The following is a 19,241-nucleotide window of genomic DNA, read 5'->3' as shown; positions in this document are numbered from 1 at the left end:
CTAACCTTTTCATTTCTACGTAACTATTGCATCCTACATCTGCTCTAATCTACTCGTCATATTCATACCTTGGCCTACCCCTACCATTCTTACCACCTACACTTCCTTCAAAAACCAACTGAACAAGTCCTGGGTGTCTTAAGATGTGTCCTATCATTCTATCTCTTCTTCTCGTCAAATTTAGCCAAATCGATCTACTCTCACCAATTCGATTCAGTATCTCTTCATTCGTGATTCGATCTATCCATCTCACCTTCATCATTTTTCTGTAACACCACATTTCAAAAGCTTCTATTCTCTTTCTTTCTGAGCTAGTTATTGTCCATGTTTCACTTCCATACAATGCCACGCTCCACACGAAAGTCTTCAAACCCAACTTTCTAATTCCGATATCAATGTCTGAAGTGAGCAAATTTCTTTTCTTAAGAAAGCTCTTCCTTGCTTGTGCTAGTCTGCATTTTATATCCTCCTTACTTCTGCCATCGTTAGTTATTTTACTACCCAAGTAACAATATTCATCTACTTCCTTTAAGACTTAATTTCCTAATCTAATATTTCCTACATCACCTGCCTCCGTTCGACTGCACTCCATTACTTTTGTTTTGGACTTATTTATTTTCATCTTGTACTCTTTACCCAAGACTTCAACCATACCATTCAGCAACTTCGAGATCTTCTGCAGTCTCAGATAAAATAACAATATCATCGGCAAATCTCAAGGTTTTGATTTCTCTCCTTGGACTGTGATTCCCTTTCCAAATTTCTCTTTGATTTCCTTTACTGCCTGTTCTATGTAAACAATAAAAAGGAGAGGGGACAAACTGCGGCCTTGCCTCCCTCCTTTCTGGATTGCTGCTTCTTTTTCAAAGCCCTCGATTCTTATCACTGCAGACTGATTTTTATACAGATTGTAGATAATTCTTCGTTCTTGGTATCTGATCCCTATCATCTTCAGAATCGTAAATAGCTTGGTCCAATCAACATTATCGAATGCCTTTTCTAGATCTACGAATGCCATGTACGTGGGCTTGTCCTTCTTGATTCGATCCTCTAAGATCAGACGTACAGACGTAAAGTCAGGATTGCTTCACATGTTCCTACATTTCTTCTGAAGCCAAATTGATCTTCTCCCAACTCAGCTTCAACTTGTTTTTCCATTCTTATGTAAATAATACCTGTTAAAATTTTGCAGGCATGAGATACTAAACTAATGGTGCGGTAGTTTTCACACCTGTCAGCACTAGCTTTCTTGGGAATAGGTATAACAACATTCTGCCGAAAATCAGATGGGACTTCTCCTGTCTCATACATCTTGCACACTAAATGAAATAACCTTGCCATGCTGGTTTCTCCTAAGGCAGTCAGTAATTCAGAGGGAATGTCATCAATTCCAGGTGCCTTGTTCCTATTGAGGTCACTCACAGCTCTGTCAAACTCTGACCTCAAAACTGGGTCTCCCATTCCATCAGCATCAACAGCCTCTTCATGTTCCAGAACCAAATTATCTACATCTTTACCTTGATACAACTGTTGGATATGCTCCTGCCATCTTTCTGCTTTGTCTTCTTTCCCTAGAAGTGGCTTTCCATCTGAGCTCTTAATATTCATACACCTAGATTTCCTTTCTCCAAAGGTTTCCTTGATTTTCCTGTATGCAGCATCTACCTTTCCCAGGACCATACAGCCTTCGATATCCTTGCACTTCTCCTTCAGCCATTCTTCCTTAGCTACCTTGCACTTTCTATCCACTTGATTCTTTAATCGCCTGTATTCTTTCCTGCCCTCTTCATTTCTAGCATTCTTGTATTTTCGTCGTTCATCAATCAGGTCTAGTTTCTCCTGAGTTATCCACTGATTCTTAGTTGATCTTTTCTTCCTAACATTTCTTCAGCAGCCCTACTGACTTCATTTTTCATGACTCTCCACTCTTCCTCTATAGAGTTTCCTTCAGCCTTTTCATTTAGTCCTTGTGCAACATGTTCCTTGAATCAATCCCTCACACTCTTTTCTTTCAACTTGCCTAGATCCCATCTTTTTCCACTCTTTCCTTTCTTCAATTTCTTCAACTTCAGATGGCATTTCATGATCAACAAGTTGTGGTCAGAGTTCACGTCTGCTCCTGGGAAAGTTTTGCAATCCAACACCTGGTTTCTGAATCTCTGCCTAATCATAATGAAGTCTATTTGATACCTTCCAGTGTCTCCAGGTCTCATCCACGTATACAGCCGTCGTTTGTGGTGTTTGAACCAAGTATTGGCAAGGACTAAATTATGATCAGTGCAGAATTCAACCAGCCGACTTCCTCTTTCGTTCCTTTGTCCCAATCCAAATTCTCCTACTGTACTATCTTCTCTTCCTTGGCCTACCACTGCATTCCAGTCCCCCATCACAATTAGATTCTCAACAACTTTTACATATTGTATTAAATCTTCTATCTCTTCATATATTCTTTTGATTTCTTCATCATCTGCTGAACTAGTAGGCATATAGACCTGCACTATTGTGGTGGGCATTGGTTTGGTGTCTATCTTGACGACAATAATTATTTCTCTAATATCTTATGAAAATGTATATTCTTGTATATTCCCTTTTCCCCTTATAATTGCTCCATCCTAACCTACCCCTGTCCCAATCATTGTTCATTTCCAATTTTACATGTACCTTTACATTCCTGTTAATTAAATTTATTGATTACACATTCTTTGCCAGTCCATTTTCCATTTTCAGCCCATTATGCATCTAGTTGTGTAAATTCTACAGGTTCCAGAAAGAGTTCACTATCGTAAGATTTCTCAATGGTAGAACGGCATCTTCCAGCCTGCTTTAAGCCTTCCAGCGCTCCTTCGGCTGTTGCAGCCTCTTTTACTGGATATGCTGCCTACCATTCTGTCATCTTTCTACCTCCAACTTCAATACAAGAAAACCACCAAAAAAAAAAAAAAAATACGTTTGTGCTACTCGACTGGCTTCACCTTGATCTCCTTGCCTCTTTTCTGGTAGCCTGGGGCTTTCCTAACCATTATCACCAGCCTGTTTTTATTGGTTCGTGCACAAATGGATTCACATCAGAAACTCCTGCAAGACCAGATTTACTTATTGCTGGCTAGGATTCTGGTAATCCACTAGCTACTTGCATTTGTTAGTTCAGCAAAAATGAGGTAAGAGAATCAGACTGCAAAATGGTCTTTCTTCATTGTATGAGTGTTTATGTTAATGAAAATCCTGGAAATCTCTTCTGGTAACCTACCATAACCATTTTTGATAGGATATGAACAGTGGTCCTCTAACATAAGGATTGTGCAATGTCACACTATGAGACTGGGACAGGCAATTATCATGATGAATCCCCATTCCCCCCACCCTCACTTCTTTGTTCATAAGACTGGCTAGTTTGTATTCTGATCTCTTAATATACAAGGCCTTGGCCTACCAAGCGACCACTGCTCAGCCCGAAGGCCTGCAGATTACGAGGTGTCGTGTGGTCAGCACGGCGAATCCTCTCGGCCGTTATTCTTGGCTTTCTGGACCGGGGCCGCTATCTCACCGTCAGATAGCTCCTTAATTCTAATCATGTAGGCTGAGTGGACTCCGAACCAGCCCTCAGGTCCAGGTAAAAATCCCTGACCTGGCCGGGTATCGAACCCGGGGCCTCCGGGTAAGAGGCAGGCACGCTACCCCTACACCATGGAGCCGGCAATTTACCCTGTTACTTTTAGTAAATTTTATTATTCTTCTATATCAGGACCATATAGTAAGGGCTGGCCCATTACGGCCTGGAATGTGTCGCCTCACCGAAGCGATGCGTGATATCATGAGCCAGACAGCAATGGGCAGCGTTTCCGTAAGCCATATCTGGTCCAGCTTAATTTGTTAAATTGCCACATCATACCTCTATACCAATAACAAATTATGATACTAAAGCCTTAATTTTAACAGCTGTTTAAAAAACTGTTCATAAACATACAGTATATACTTTTGTTCCAGTACGCTGTCTTTCATTTCACCACTGCCTTTCTCCAACATATCAATCAAAATTCCCGCATTTATCTCTGGATTATTTTCCAATACAATCCTTTCATCCAGAAAGTGGTTCTTAAAAGTATGATATAGTGAGGCATGTCTGCAACAATCCGTACCTTACTTTCAGAGTCTGCACGATTAATAAAATGTTTGATCACCTATTGAACAGGACAGAAGCAGATCAGAGAACAAAGAACCAGCTGTTGAAACCTGATGAGCAGAAACAGAAGCAGCCCTTAAGAAGATGCCGCAAGGGAAATCTCCAGGAATCGATGAAGTCGGCACGGACATGATTAAAGCAGCAGGAGTTCAGGGTTTACAGTGGCTACACAGAGTGCTCAATGCAGTTTGGAAAGATGGCAAGATACCTACTGCTTGGAGAAAGGGTGTTATTATTCCCCTGTTTAAGAAAGGAAAGGGCCAAAAATGCTCCAACTACCGGGGAATAACACTCCTTTCTCATGGGCTTAAGATTCTTGAGAAAATCTTAGAGAGCAGATTGCGAGTCATCTTAGAGTCACAGTTTGAAGACGAACAGTATGGCTTCAGGCCTATCAGGTCCACAACAGACCTAATCTTCAGTGTCCATATGTTAATGGAAAAATATTGGGAAAATGGCAAAGATCTGTTTATGGTTTTCCTTGATATTGAGAAGGCATATGACAGCATTGCAAGAGAGAAGATATGGGAATGCCTGAGAAAAAGGAATGTGCCAGAGGGACTGGTGAGGAAAGTTCAGATGCTGTATAAGAACTATACCAGCTGTGTGCAATTGGGTGATGGACACTCATCTGGTTCAAGACCGAAAGTGGAGTCCCCATTACTGTTTATCACCATCATGGATGACATAATGAAGAACATCAGGAAAACCTCTGGTGAACTAAATGCAATGGCCTTTGCTGATGGTGTTATGATCTGGGGAGAAACTGAGGAACAAGTACAGTCGAGACTCAACCTTCCAGGAGTTCAATCTCCAGATAAGTGAACTCAAAACAGTAGTGATGGCAATAAACAGAGAGGGATGACCAGCGAACATCATGCTAGGAAGCCATCCACTAGAAAGTGTGGAAAGCTTTACATATCTCGGCAGTGTAATATCTCGAGATACACTAGTCACAAAGGAGGTGGCAAGTAGAGTGCAGAAGAGCTCTCACTTTTACCAGCAAGTATGAACACTCCTTTGGGATCCCAAAGTACCAACAAAATCAAAGCTGATGTTCAATCAGTACTTCATACCAATCTTAACCTATGGTATTGAAACCTGCACCCTCACTAAGAAAGACTCATCAAGGTTGCAGGCATCCAAGATGAAGTTCCTTAGGTCCACAATTCAAAAAACCAAACTGGACAAGTTAAGGAATGATGTGGTTAGGAAGGAAGCTGGGATTGTTACATCATTGTTAGATCAGATCAGCACGCCCAGACTGAGATGGTTTGAGCAAGTGATGAGGATGGAGTCAACAAGGACAGCGTATGTTAACTTGGAGCGACATGTGGCAGGGAAATGGATTGTGGGAAGATCAAGAATCCACTGGATGGACATCGTAAAGATGGACATTGCAGATTGGGGAAGGACACTGGAGGACGTCATCAACAACAGAACGTATCTCAATAAGACAGAATGGAAGAGGCTCGCGAACAGTACCTGGGAAATTGGAACTGTAAAATTATGATAATGATGATGTTCTGTGTTGATATTTCAAGTTGCTTTCAGTCTCCTGCAGCTTTCTAAATCAGAAACAGTGGCTAACACTAATTCCTGAAGATTTTACAGCAGTAATCGTCTTGAAAATTAATGATCGATTCATATCTTATAGAAATCAAAATACTCAGACTGTTTCCTCTGATTAATGCTACTTGAATTTTCAAACAGGGACCAAGAATTTGATCCATTTCAACATCATAAACAACCTTGCTGTTTATGTCCATTTCATCAAATCTCAGAACACAAAGTTTTATTTGCCATGGGTAAATTTTCACTACATTTTGACACCAACTTCAGTACATTATCAAGAATACCAGGTCAAGAAGTAAACACCTGTTTAAAGTTGTTAATGAGGGCAAAGGAGATCTAAGCTTTGCATTCAGAAGGTAGTGGAACTCCACTGTTGGCAGTCCTGAAGATGAGTTTTCATGGTTTCGGATTTTCTCACGAGGCAAATGCTGGGGCTGTACCTTAATTATAGCCATGGCCATTTCCTTCCCTTCCCACTTCTAGATTTTTCATATACCATCATCGCCATAAGACCTTTCTGTGTCAGAGCAAAGTAAAGCTAATTGTAAAATAAAATAAAATAAAAAAAATTAAAAAAAATAAAAAAAAAAAGCAATCCAAATTTGTCATTTCAGAAGTCGTAGGCTTTAGGAGATAAGTCCCTTACCGGTACTGAATGAGAACTATCTTACCGGGCGAGTTGGCTACGCAGTTAGGGCCACGCAGCTGTGAGCTTGCATCCGTGAAATAGTAGGTTCGAATCCCACTGTCGGCAGCCCTGAAGATGGTTTTCCATTGTTTCCCATTTTCACACCGGGCAAATGCTGGGGCTGTACCTTAATTAAGGTCAAGGCCGCGTCCTTCCCACTCCTAGGTCCTTCCTATCCCATTGTCGCCATAAGACCTATCTGTGTTGGCGTGACGTAAAACGAAATTGTAAAAAAATCTTTGCTTGTCCATCGAGTAATTTTTCCTCTACGTGCCAGTGACTGTATCTGCGTAGAGTGATCCAGTTCATCAAATGAGAGTTTTCTTTGTTTTTACATTTAACAACGCATAGTTCTCGTTTTAATTTTCATGCCATACCAAAATACTACCGAATGTGTTTGAAATGATTCTGGATCCTGTAACGTTTACATTGTTCTTGTTTCAAAACCCTGTGGTGTAGGCGTAGCATGCTTGCCTCTTACCCAGAGGCCCCGGGTTCAATTCCCAGCCAGATCAGGGATTTTTACCTGCATCTGAGGGCTGGTTCAAGGTCCACTCAGCTTATGCGATTACAATTGAGGAACCATCTGATGCTGAGATGGCGGCCCTGGTCTAGAAAGCCAAGAATAACAGCCGAGAGGGTTCGTCATGCTGACCACACGAGACCTCATAAGCCTTCGGGCTCAGCAGCGGTCGCTTGGTAAGCCATGGCCCTTCGGGGCTGTTGTGGCATGGGTTTTTTTTTTTTTTTTTTTTCCTTTCAAAACACTGAAGTTTCTTTTCAAAGCGTGAACTGTCTTATATAAAGATTCATTTGCTTTGAGTAGTTTGTCTTAATAAATACAGTGAACACAGCCCTCATTCACTTCTTGACTGAAGATATCAGCAGAAGCTTCTTCCATTTCCATGCGTGGTTTGGTTTCTTTGGACTTACATTTTTCCAAGGCAGCTAAATGAGCTTTTCTTACTTTAAGTCGCAGAACTTAATTTGAACTACTTGTATCCTGTTGTTCCACATGACCTGGTAGTTTCAGAGATGGGATAGCACTTTACTTCAGTATTTTCCTTAGAGGTAATCCTAACCAACTATTTTTCAAATTGTCTTCATAATCAGATGTAGAAAAATATTCGCTGCATACGTATACAATTTTACAATTAACCGAGTCCAATTATTTATATTTACTAAACCAAATTTTGCAAGTCACAGGATCCTTTCAGAACCTGTGATGAACCGTGTCTATCCCCAGACCCCAGTCTTTCAAGAATAATTTTCACACATAGCTACGACACAACAACTTATTCTACCTTTTGCTACCACAAAACTCACTTTTATAAATATCTAAAAACACGAGAATACAAAACTTCAGCACTTAAAGGTACAGTCTTCGCGCAGAACGAATGATGAATAGAACAAAACAGCTACCGGGACCATAACTTGTCTGGCTAGCGATGTCACAGCCTCCAAGTCGTAGCTACAAGGCGGAAGCACTCGCATCAAAGAAACAGGCCAGCCCTTAGTGTATGGTCCTGCCTCTGTATGATGAACCATGCGGTTTACATGCTGTGTGCTCAAAGTTAAAGGAACTGTTTCTTAACATTTTCTTAAAATATAGACTTATATAGAAATAGCCTACATGAAGTCTACAATCTGCAAAAATATATGTCTGGAATTTATCTGGTATTTTCCTATTTCAATTGGATGTTAATTATTGTGTAGGGACTTCAGTGCGTCAACCTTGTATTGCAATAGACTTGTTCACGCATGCTAGGTAGCGCCTACATCATAATGTACAAATGATTCACCTCTCTAAGCAAATAAACTAAGTTTTATTAAGTTTTCAGGCCACATCCTTACAGGAAAGGGTATCTCCATAAATCTGGATTGAATTTCTGCTATAAATCAAATCCCTTCATCTAAAACTTGAGATAACTTTGTGCTATTTTGGTATGCTTGCTTTTTATTCTAGATTCATTCCTAATTTCTCCCAGATTGCTTAAAGCATAAAAACAAACTGAAAATAAAACAAATTATTTTATAAGAAATAGGCTATATATGAATTTTTTTAAATGCAAATCAATTTAGTCCTTTAGATGACCTCAATTTTATGTAAAAAACAAAGAAACACCTTCCACGTTTCGAGAGTTTCTAAATCGTATCCAATCTCACAGAGTAAAAGGGAATCAAATGCACCACCAGGAATACATCCAAGTAACATCTCATTGGGTTCGACCAATACCAGGTGAAACAGGTAAGTGGATACCTGATTTTTTGAACATCCGTACCCGATGCAACAGGTACCTTCGAGTAACTGTCACAATGAGCAGACTACCCAGATACCTAGATACTCAAATGCCTGGGTCTTATCATCAGCCCTAGTTTGGACGTATACATAGAATGGAAGAGGGAAAGATATTTTTAAAAGCTAAGTTTCAGGGAAAGAATGCAAGAGGGACACCCAGAACAATATGGACAGACTTGATCAAGACCAGTATAAGAAGAAGGAACAGAATTACAAAAGAAGGAGAGGGGAAGTGGAGAAGTACCATAAATGCCCTAGCCTGGCTCCAGCTGGATAAGGGGATATGATCACCATGGTATTTTTTATGAACTGTAGAAAGTTACTGCCATAATCCAGAAGAACCTTGCACAAAAGGGAGATGTTTTAACACTTACTTCCATAGTAATATTGATCCACAGTCTTGAGCCAGCCAACATCGTCATGGGTGTGAGGTATCAGGTGAACATTGATCATTCCCATCCTTACCATTGGACATGCCTGTAAGAAACAAAACACATATCACTGCAACTCTGTCCGCAAGGAATACGGTGCCACATCTCTTAATACAAATCAACTGAATGCACAGGTGGGTGTCCTACTGTTTGAGTCCACTCTGATCCAAGCCTCCCATTTTGGTCCAGGAGCAACTGTTACAGCATACCCTACTGGCCCTCCACCCACTTATGCGTTCACTAACACTTTAGTTAGTTCTTTCTTGTATTAATCCGAAAGAACCCTACAACACCATCTAAAATGGTTGTGGAAGACTAGCCTGTGGATTCCAGTGACGGTAAGGCCAAATGTAAGGTACTGCTCAATTTGTTTCAGATACTAGTGCAACTTCTTCAAGATGAGCTTAGGATGGCTTCCGAGACACTGCCTTGACACAAAATTGGATCTGATTATGTATGTAAATGAGTGCGAGTGAATCGAGGCCTCAGAAAATGCTAGGGCATCACCCTAAAGTGACGCGCAGTTCCCGGTGCTCTGGGGGAACTGTGAGAAGTGGGCTACCAGACATCACAAGAATCTGTATCATCAATGTCCTGACCTTGAATGGCAAGGTAGAAGAACTGATAGAGTATATGGAAAGAAAGACCTAGCAATGATGGGAATAAGTGAGATAAAATGGAAGGCTAAAGGTCAAACAGAATTGAAGAAAGGGTATACAGTAGAGTATATTGGAGTGGAGGGAAGATGGCAACAAATGGTGTTGGTGTTATATTGATAGAAGACCTAGGGCATTATGTGGACAAAATGGACCAGATCAGTGACAGGATAATTAAAGTTAGACTTAGACTTGAGAGCGGAATCAAGGATTTATACAGGTTTATGCACCCCAATCGGGGAATGCAGATGAATGTTTAGAAGAGTTACTAGAAGAACTGGAAAGTTGTATTGAAGACGAAGAGGTTGTAATAATGGAAGAAATGAATGCATATGTTGGAACAGAAAGACAGGGAAAAGAAGAGATAATTGGACCCTATAGTAATGGAAACCAAGATGACGAAGGAGATTTGGTAATAGATTTTTGTAGAAGGAATGGATTAATTGTTAACAGTACGTGGTTTAGGAAAAAGATCTCTCAAAACATAACTAGATATGGTTGGGGAGATGGAAAGACAAAGACAATGATTGCTCTTATTCTGATGGAGAAGGAGAAACGTAAACAACTGGAAGATGTGAAAGCAATGCCAAGAGCAGATTCTGAAGGAGACAAGAAAGTGGTGGTAGCCAAATTAAGACTTGGTAAAATAAAAAGTAAACTCGTGTCCTCATCCTGAGGTGGTGCAGCTCTTTTCAGGCACACCCCCATTGGAAGTGAGCTGCATGTACCATTTCAACCACATACCAGCCCTCCTGCCATTCTTAAATTTCTGGCAGTACCGGGAATCGAAATCGGGCCCCCGAGGACGGCAGTTAATAACACTAACCGGTACACTACGGAGGCGAACGACTTGGTAAAATAATGAAGTTAATAGAAAAAAGGGAAAAAATAAGGGGGTGGAAGTTAAAAGAGAAAGAAATAATGGAAAAATATCAAGAGGATCTGAAGACAATTCCCAAAGATGATGTGAACTGTGTGGAAGAGGAAAGGACATGTTTCAGAAATGGATTTGTAAAGTGTGGAAGACTATCAGGGAGGAAAAAGGAAAAGGAGACTCCTTGGTGGAACAGCAGGCTAAAGAAAGCAGTTAAAGAGAAACAAATGGCTAAGAGGAAGTGGATAGGCAGCAATAGTACAGAGAATTGGCAGAAATATAAAGAAGTCAAAAAGGTATGTAAGAAAATAGTACAAGAAGAGAAACGGAAGAGCTAGGAGAGTTTCACAGAAACTTTACAGGAGGATATAAAAGGAAATTAACAGGTTTTGTATGGTTTGGTGAAGAATAATTTATGAAATAGGGAAGATTAACATTTGTAAAAACAAACAGGACAGATATTGGCACAAAGAGATGACATACTAAAAAGATGGGAAGAATTGCTAAATATTAAATACAGTGAACTGGTAGATGAGAAGGAGCAAGAAGAAACAATGGGAAAGAAGAAGAACAAAAAAAGGAGATATTGATGTTAGAAAATAAGGAAGCCATACAAAAGATGAAGAGCAGCAGGAGTGGATGAGGTAACTACGGAAACGATAAAAGCAGCAGGACCAATAGGGCTACAGTGGCTGTATAGATTATTTAAAAGAATCTGGAGGAAGAAAGAGATCCCAGAAGAGTGGGGAAAGGGTTAAATTATCCCAATATTTAAAAAAGGTGATAAAAAGGAATGTAATAACTACAGAGGGATCACACTTATTACTCATGTAGCTAAGATATTTGAGAGAGTATTGGAAGGAAGACTGAGGAGGAAGCTAGGAGAAATAGAAGAAGAACAGTATGGTTTTAGGAAAGACAGATCAACTTTTGATCTGATCTTTACATTAAGACATGTGATGGAGAAAAGATGGGAGTTTGGAAAAGACATAGCGATGACATTTATTGACTTTGAGAAAGCTTATGACAGTGTGCCCAGACAGTTTGTATGGGACACAATAAGGAAAAAACAAGTTAGAGTGGAAGTGCAAATGATGAAAGCTATGTACAAAAATTGATGGTAGTGTGAAGACTATTATAGGAAAAACAAAATGGTTTAAAGTTGAAACTGGTCTCTGACAGTTCATCATAGTCATGGATGAAATTCATAAGAACATTAAACAGAGATTGGGAAGACAGGTAACAAAAGCCATGTTGTTTGCAGATGATAAAGTGATGTGGAGTGAGAATGAAACAGAAGTGCAAAAACAAGTAGATGTATGGAATCAAGAGATATAAAATTTTGGGATGAAAGTACGCACAGAGAAAAGTAAAACAATAGTGATGACAAGGGGAAGGAAGGAAGGAAGGAAGGAAGAAAGAGGAAAGATAAAACTGAATGGTAAAATTCTGGAGGTGGTTAAAAGTTGATCACAGAAGGTGGAAAGATAACCAAAGAAATTGGGAAAAGAATATAACAAGCAAACAGTTTGTACTAGAGTGTAAGAGGTATTTTGTGGAACAAAGATGTCGTGAAGAAATGTAAGAAAGTATTATATTCAATCTATTATGAACCCATACTAACCTATGCAGCTGGATCGTGGACTACAATAAAACGAGAGGAGAGTAGAATACAGGCAGCGGAGATGAAATTCCTAAGAGGTATCGAGGGCAAGACCAGGAAGGATATAATTAGAAATGAAGAGATAAAGAAAAGGACAGGAATCTTGAAACTTCAAGACAGGATAGAAACAACAAAGCTAAAGTGTTATTGGCTTATGATGAGAATGGGAGAAGAGAGAATGCCAAAAAAAGCTTTTTCATAGAAGTTAACATGAAAGAGACTACGAGGAAGACTCCAAAAGTGGCAGACAGTTTCAGTGTGGGAGTGCATAGAGAAGAGGGGAGGAAAACCAGAAGATTTACTTTAAAAAAAGGAGAAGAGTGGTGAAGAGACAAGCAGCGATGGAGCTCCTTGATTCACAATCTGACCCGGGAAGCTGGAAACTGTAAATGAAGATGATGATGGTGATGATGATGATATGCAAGTGCAAAACATATGATCTTATTTCTGCTCAATCATTAATAAACGAAAACATTTCTGTACAAGATGACAATGTTGGTCAATATTAGGCCAACCTTTGACATTGTGAGTCCACATATAAAAAGCTGGATTTTGAGTATGTGGGCCCCTAGGCTCCACGCAGTGTAGGGGTAGCATACCTGCCTGTTACCCAGAGGCCCTGGGTTTGATTCCTGGCCAGGTCAGGGATTTTTACCTGGATCTGAGGGCTGGTTCAAGGTCCACACAGCCTATGTGAGAATAACAGTCGAGAGGATTTGTCATGACAATCTGCAGGTCTTTGGACTGAACGGCAGTTACTTGGAAGGCCATGGCCTTTCAGGGCTGTTGCGCTGTGGGGTTTGATTTGGTTTGGGGCCCTAGGCTGAAGACATTGTACCACCACCTTCTCTTCAAGCAGAGTCTTCTGCATAAAACATCCTTCTTTTCTTTTCTTTTCTTTTTTTTTTAACTCAAAAATGGTACACATTTTTTGGTTTGTAACATATAAAACATAATGTTAATAAAATGAAAGCAATCTGCAGCTTAGTCCACCCCCCCCCCTCCCCGGCAATACAGCCCTGAAGGACCCTAGCTTACCAAGCGGCTGCTGCTCAGCCCGAAGGCCTGCAGATTACGAGGTGTCCTATGGTCAGCACGACGAATCCTCTTGGCTGGTATTCTTGGCTTTCTAGACCAGGGACACCATCTCACAGTCAGATAGCTCCTCGATTCTAATCACGTGGGCTGAGTGGACCTTGAACCAGCCCTCAGATACAGGTAAAGATCCCAGACCTGGCTGGGAATCGAACCCGGGCCTCCATGTAAGAGACAGGCACGCTACCCCTACACCAAGGGGCCGGTACAGCTTAGTCAGCCTCCTCCAAAATTTGGCCCTACCCAGGAAAGCCACCTTAAGACATAGTTGTTACTCCTGCACTTGCAATGATGCCATCTCTCTGCTATAATAGTGTCAGTGGCATTGGCAGCCTAGAGGTGTAATAAAAATGAAATGGTGTATATCTCCTTGTTAGTTCATTCTGGATAGGTCTGAGAACTACTAGACTAAATGAGCTGAAATTGGTAAGGATACAGCTTCAAATCCCAAATCATGTAGGAAAACTTTCAAATTGTTTCAAACTAGTGGGGGTATATCTCATATTTGGACAAACTTTGCTCTACATCAACTAACATAACAGGTAAACTGTTGTCCCTATCATAAAATGAAGTGTACTGTGTGGCCTTGAAATTAAATTTTCTACAAAATATGTCATATGCATTTCTTCGTAACTTCAACAGTTTCTCAAATAAATTTAGCTTCTAGTGCTTTTGGCTGTAGTCGTGACTAAATACCATAGGCATACTACAGACTCATTCTCGCTTGCTGTATCTCTAAATTCCCTTCATGTAGGAAGATCGGATTTCACATAACAATAACTATAATAATAATAATAATAATAATAATAATAATAATAATAATAATAATAATAATAATAATAACAATAACAATAATAATAATAATAATGATAATAATAATAATAATCATAATGGCCCTACAGGAAACAAGGTACCCAGATGAAGAGATTTTTTAATCCGAAGGCTTCCGATTTTTCAAGAGCAAAGCGCAAAGAGCAATCCTCAACGGAGCTGTGATGCTTGGAACCGCGTTTGCTGTTAGAACCAAGATCCTTAAATCGGTTGTAAATTTCGAACCTGTGAATGACAGATTGTCTATACTCACAATTAAATGCGCGAACAAAACCTTCGCCCTAGTTAACGCACATGCTCCTACAAATGATAAGAACAAGTCTGATCCAGACGAAGTTGATAATTTCTGGGACCTACTGGATGAAAAATTAAACAAAATCCCCAAACACCATGTCAAGCTTCTTTTTGGGTGACTTCAATGCCCAACTAGGTCGTGAACAGAAGTACAAGAAAGTTATAGGAAATTACCCTGCTCACAAAAGAACCAATCCCAACGGCAAAAGACTGGTGTCCATTTGCGAAAATCACAACCTGCAGGTCATGTCGACCCACTTTCGCCATCTGCCCAGAAAGCAAATGACTTGACGTTCTCCCGTCCAAGCTCTCGGAGAGTTCCAAATTGATCATGTTGCAATCTCCAGGAGAAACAGCCCTGAGATTATGAATGTTAAGGTAAAGAAAGGCATCAATGTGGCCTCAGATCATTATATGTCTCTTATCAAATTCAAACCAATTCCCGCAAACACAAGGAAGACAACCAAACAGATCACACGCTTCGACAATGATAAACTTCAGCAAAGGGTCGAGGAGTTCCAGGAGAAGGCTAGACCAAATGACTGACTTTAACAACGCCAAAAGTCTCCTTGTTGAGGCCGCCAAAGACATTGCAGAAATCAAGAGAAGCAAAAATCATGCCTGGTGGAATGGTACCTGCGAATCAGTCCTCCAAGAAAGACTCAATGCGTGGAAACAGTACTACTCTACGAAATCAGAAAATTATTGGGAAACCTACAAAACCCAACGTGCCCAAACAACTAGGGTGTTCAGAACTGAGAAACGTAAATACGAAAAATCTCTCATTGAAAAGATAGAACAAAACTTTAGGAAGAATGAAAGCAGAGAGTACTACAGAGCCTTCAAACGCAAACTCACTGGCTATAAACCACCATCTCTATGCTTTGAGCGAGAGGACGGCACACTGGCGACGTCAAATGAAGGAAATTGCAGCATTCTGGCAGATTACTTCAAGAATTTACTTAATTGCTCTAAACCGCAAAGCGCCATTGAGACCAAGGAACCCTTACTCAGGTATCCAGATTCCAGACCACCCGACAGAGATGAAATCAAGCGCCACATTGCCCGTCTCAAAAATAACAAAGCGCCGGGGGAAGACTCAGTAGTAGCAGAACTATGGAAATATGCCCCAGAGGAATCACTTGATATCTTGCAAAAGCAAATAGAAGAAATTTGGAACAAGGAGACCCTACCCGAAGATTGGAAAATAGCTTTGATCCATCCATTACACAAAAAAGGCAGCATGAAGAACATCAACAACTACAGAGGAATATCTTTGTTACCCGTGACTTACAAAATTCTATCACTTGCCATCCTGGAGCGTTTGGAAGCACAAGTCGAACATCAAATAGGTGAATACCAAGGAGGGTTCAGAAAAGGTCGCTCAACAGCTGAACAGATCCAAAATCTCAAAACGATCATCAGATATTGTACACTAAGGTCCAAGCAGTATGTGTCAGTCTTTGTGGACTTTAAGAAAGCGTACGACTCCATTGACCGGGAAGTCCTGCTAAACATCTTAAATGAATTTGGAGTTGATTTGAAACTGCTGGCATTAATTAGAGCCACCCTAACCGATACAAAATCTAAGGTGAAGTCCCACGGATGTCTCTCGCATTCCTTTGACATCAAAACAAGAGTCCGACAAGGTGATGGGCTATCCCCGATACTCTTCAACTGTGTTCTTGAAAAGATCATCAGAACCTGGCGGGTGAGATTACAGGAAACCAACAACAGTCCATTGAGAATAGGAACCAAATCCAAGGGGATCGCAACAGACTGCTTAGCATTTGCCGATGATATTGCTGTTCTCTCAAACGACATAGAAACCGCTAGAGCTCAAGTTGAAATTTTAAAGGAAATTGCCGAACAAACTGGTTTGCAGATATCGTTTGAGAAAACAGACGTAATGACTAACATCAAAGAGGCTCCACCAAAACTCCATACAAAATACGGGGACATCACCCGAGTAGACAAATTCAAATACCTGGGTGAGATCATCATGAAAAATGGACTGGACAAAGAAGCACTTCAGGAGCGAGTACGCAAACTGGAAATAGCCTACCAAACATCCCGCACAATCTACAACAAAAAATGCCTTTCCCAAAACACCAAGATTCGTCACTATGAAACAGTTCTGAAGCCAGTAGTTCTATATGCAGCCGAAACCCTGTCTCTAAATGCCAACAAAGGACTCCTTGAAGAACTGGAGAAAAGAGAACGCAAAATTATGAGAGGAATCTTGGGATCAAAGTATAGAAATGGAATCCATCAAAAGAGATCCAACAAGGAAGTCTACAGCAAAATAGAGAAAATTACCGACACAATCAGAAAAAGACGGGCATGATTTTACGGTCATCTGAAAAGAATGGACGGAAGAAAGTTAACTAAAGAAATCTTTCACTTTTTTGATTCAAACCCCAAAACCACAATTCCCTGGTTTAGAAATACCAAAGAAGACCTGCAAATGCTACATATCTCAGCTGAAGACGCCCTTAACAGAGATCTCTTCCGCAAGAAAATATTGACGAACGGGCTAAACCGAGACGAGCAACCAAAGAGAAGACACGGTGCCCCTTGGACAGAGGAGCGTAAGCAGGCCCACTCACAAAGAATGAGGGAAATTTGGGCTCTAAAGAAGGCCAAGTTCAGTGTCAAATGCAACAAGACTTAACGTGGTCCTTGATGGCCCCAGCGAATTATATATATATATATAATAATTGTACCAGGAGGTACACCTCAACTCCACACATTCAAAAGAAGCGCCTTAAAGAACTCTATCTATCAAACAAAACGTGGAACTGCTACTGCATAAAGTTGGGACATTAATCAGGAGATGTCACTACTGAATAACTGAGAAGTTTGCATTTCTAAGTTTCCTAAACTGATTAGATTGATTTTGTTTTGTTTTGGTGTACATCAAGAAGTTTGAACTTTTCTCCATAGATGTCTCTACAAAACCTGAGGTCAGCACTCTGGTGCAAAGTGGAATAATTTGTTATTGAAAGAAATTTTGTGTTTATAGGTTTTCTCAAGTAAATTAACTTTGTTATTTTTTATATATATTTCAAGGTTTGCAACACTTCCTTCTCTTTCTGCCAGCTTTGGTGTCTGGCCAATTAAAATTTATCTGTAATTATTTTTCAGCCTATCACAGGATTCTTGTTGGTTTTTGGATGTAACTTTTGATTCGCTAACACAAATGAGAGGGTGTGTCCGGATTCAGTCCAGAATGCTCTCGAGCCATCCCTTCGGATATATAAGTTGCGGCTTTTCAAGTTTCCTTGTCTTATTGATCGTTGTCTTTCTGAGTGTCTGTGTTAAGACGAGAGGCAGGGTGCCTCGTTCTTCGGCAGGCAGAACATCAGCTCAGGTAATGGCCAGCAATCTTCTATCTTTGTAGCTGTCTCCACAAACTTATCCGAGGGGAAGGTTCTAAATTTTAACCATGTAACCATGTGATTTCTAAAATGTAAATTTCTTCTGGCTAATGTAAAATTTCATAAAGTCTTAAACTGTAAATCGGGAATAGAGAGTGTGTTACCCTCTCGAGTTCCCCTTCAACTTAGTTTGAGGTGACTACGATTTTGTAACTGTCTCTCCTTTCTGTAAAGTGTTTAATTAACCTTCATTCTAGTCACCTCAGTAGCTTGGGATTAGCTACTGCATCATTGGTCTGAGAGCCCAATTAGGGTTTTATATGTAATTTTCTAGGAGCGGAAGTGTACGCCTCCATTCATTTTGTGTTCAGGCCAGTAATTTAACACGTTTTTTTCTTTTCCATGAAGGCCCAGTAGTTTGGGTACTAGTTACCCCTGTGTACTATATGGTAAAATTGCAAGTTAGGCTTAGAGAGGCCAGAAATTCATGAGATGTTTGTAAGAAATTGGGAGCATAATCTCCTAGGTTGAAGCTGGAGAGCATGGAAGCTCTTTTCTGAGTTTGCTGTACAACTGAGGGGTGCCTTTCAAAGGCTGTTTTGTAACTGCTGGAGCAAAACTTGTAAACTACCTATCCTTGGGTTTTCTATTTTTTATCTCTATTGGTATTTTGTACCTGATTACCAGTACCTACCTAAAAATATTGTTTGTTAAGTTTGAGATTCTAAAAGAAATATAAAATTTAGGTTACCTAGGAGAATAATGGACTCTGTTATGGAGGGTAAGAGAAGTAGAGGGAGACCAAGACGACGATGGTTAGACTCTGTTTCTAACGATTTAAAGATAAGAGGTATAGAACTAAATGAAGCCACAACACTAGTTGCAAATCGAGGATTGTGGCAATGTTTAGTAAATTCTCAGAGGCTTGCTAAAAGGCATAACAGTCTATAATGATAATGTATGTATGTATGTATGTATGTATGTATGTATGTATGTATGTTTTAAATTAATTTTTGATACCATAGTTAGACCCATTTAAGCCCACACCTTCTTTCACCTCTCTGCGTTTCACAGATAACCCCGGATAATAAACTGTTCCACGATATCCATGGTTCACAGAGGTGTAAGAAGGGTGAATGGGTAGACAGGGAATTGACCAGAGCACAAGTGAAAGCAGTAAATTTTGAAATTTTATTTCTTTCCTTTTTTATATTACCGTATTTTAAAATTTGGTAGTTAGAAAATCTGGATGAACAGCAATAATATAAGGATGAG

The 19,241-nt window shown here is 40.1% G+C and overlaps 1 protein-coding gene across 1 annotated transcript in view; it reads right to left on the bottom strand.

Annotated features, from left to right (window-relative positions):
• The window catches only part of LOC136883302 (lysosomal alpha-mannosidase), a 220,842-nt gene that overhangs the window by 152,983 nt on the left and 48,618 nt on the right, over window positions 1–19,241 (bottom strand). The window contains exon 2 of the mRNA XM_067155536.2: window positions 9,117–9,219. Coding sequence (XP_067011637.2) covers window positions 9,117–9,219 — 103 coding nt within the window. The remainder of the gene's footprint in view (window positions 1–9,116; window positions 9,220–19,241) is intronic.

Source organism: Anabrus simplex, chromosome 11 (genome assembly GCF_040414725.1).
Source record: "Anabrus simplex isolate iqAnaSimp1 chromosome 11, ASM4041472v1, whole genome shotgun sequence".
Taxonomy (NCBI): domain Eukaryota; kingdom Metazoa; phylum Arthropoda; class Insecta; order Orthoptera; family Tettigoniidae; genus Anabrus; species Anabrus simplex.
This window is presented reverse-complemented; position numbering and strand designations above follow the sequence as displayed.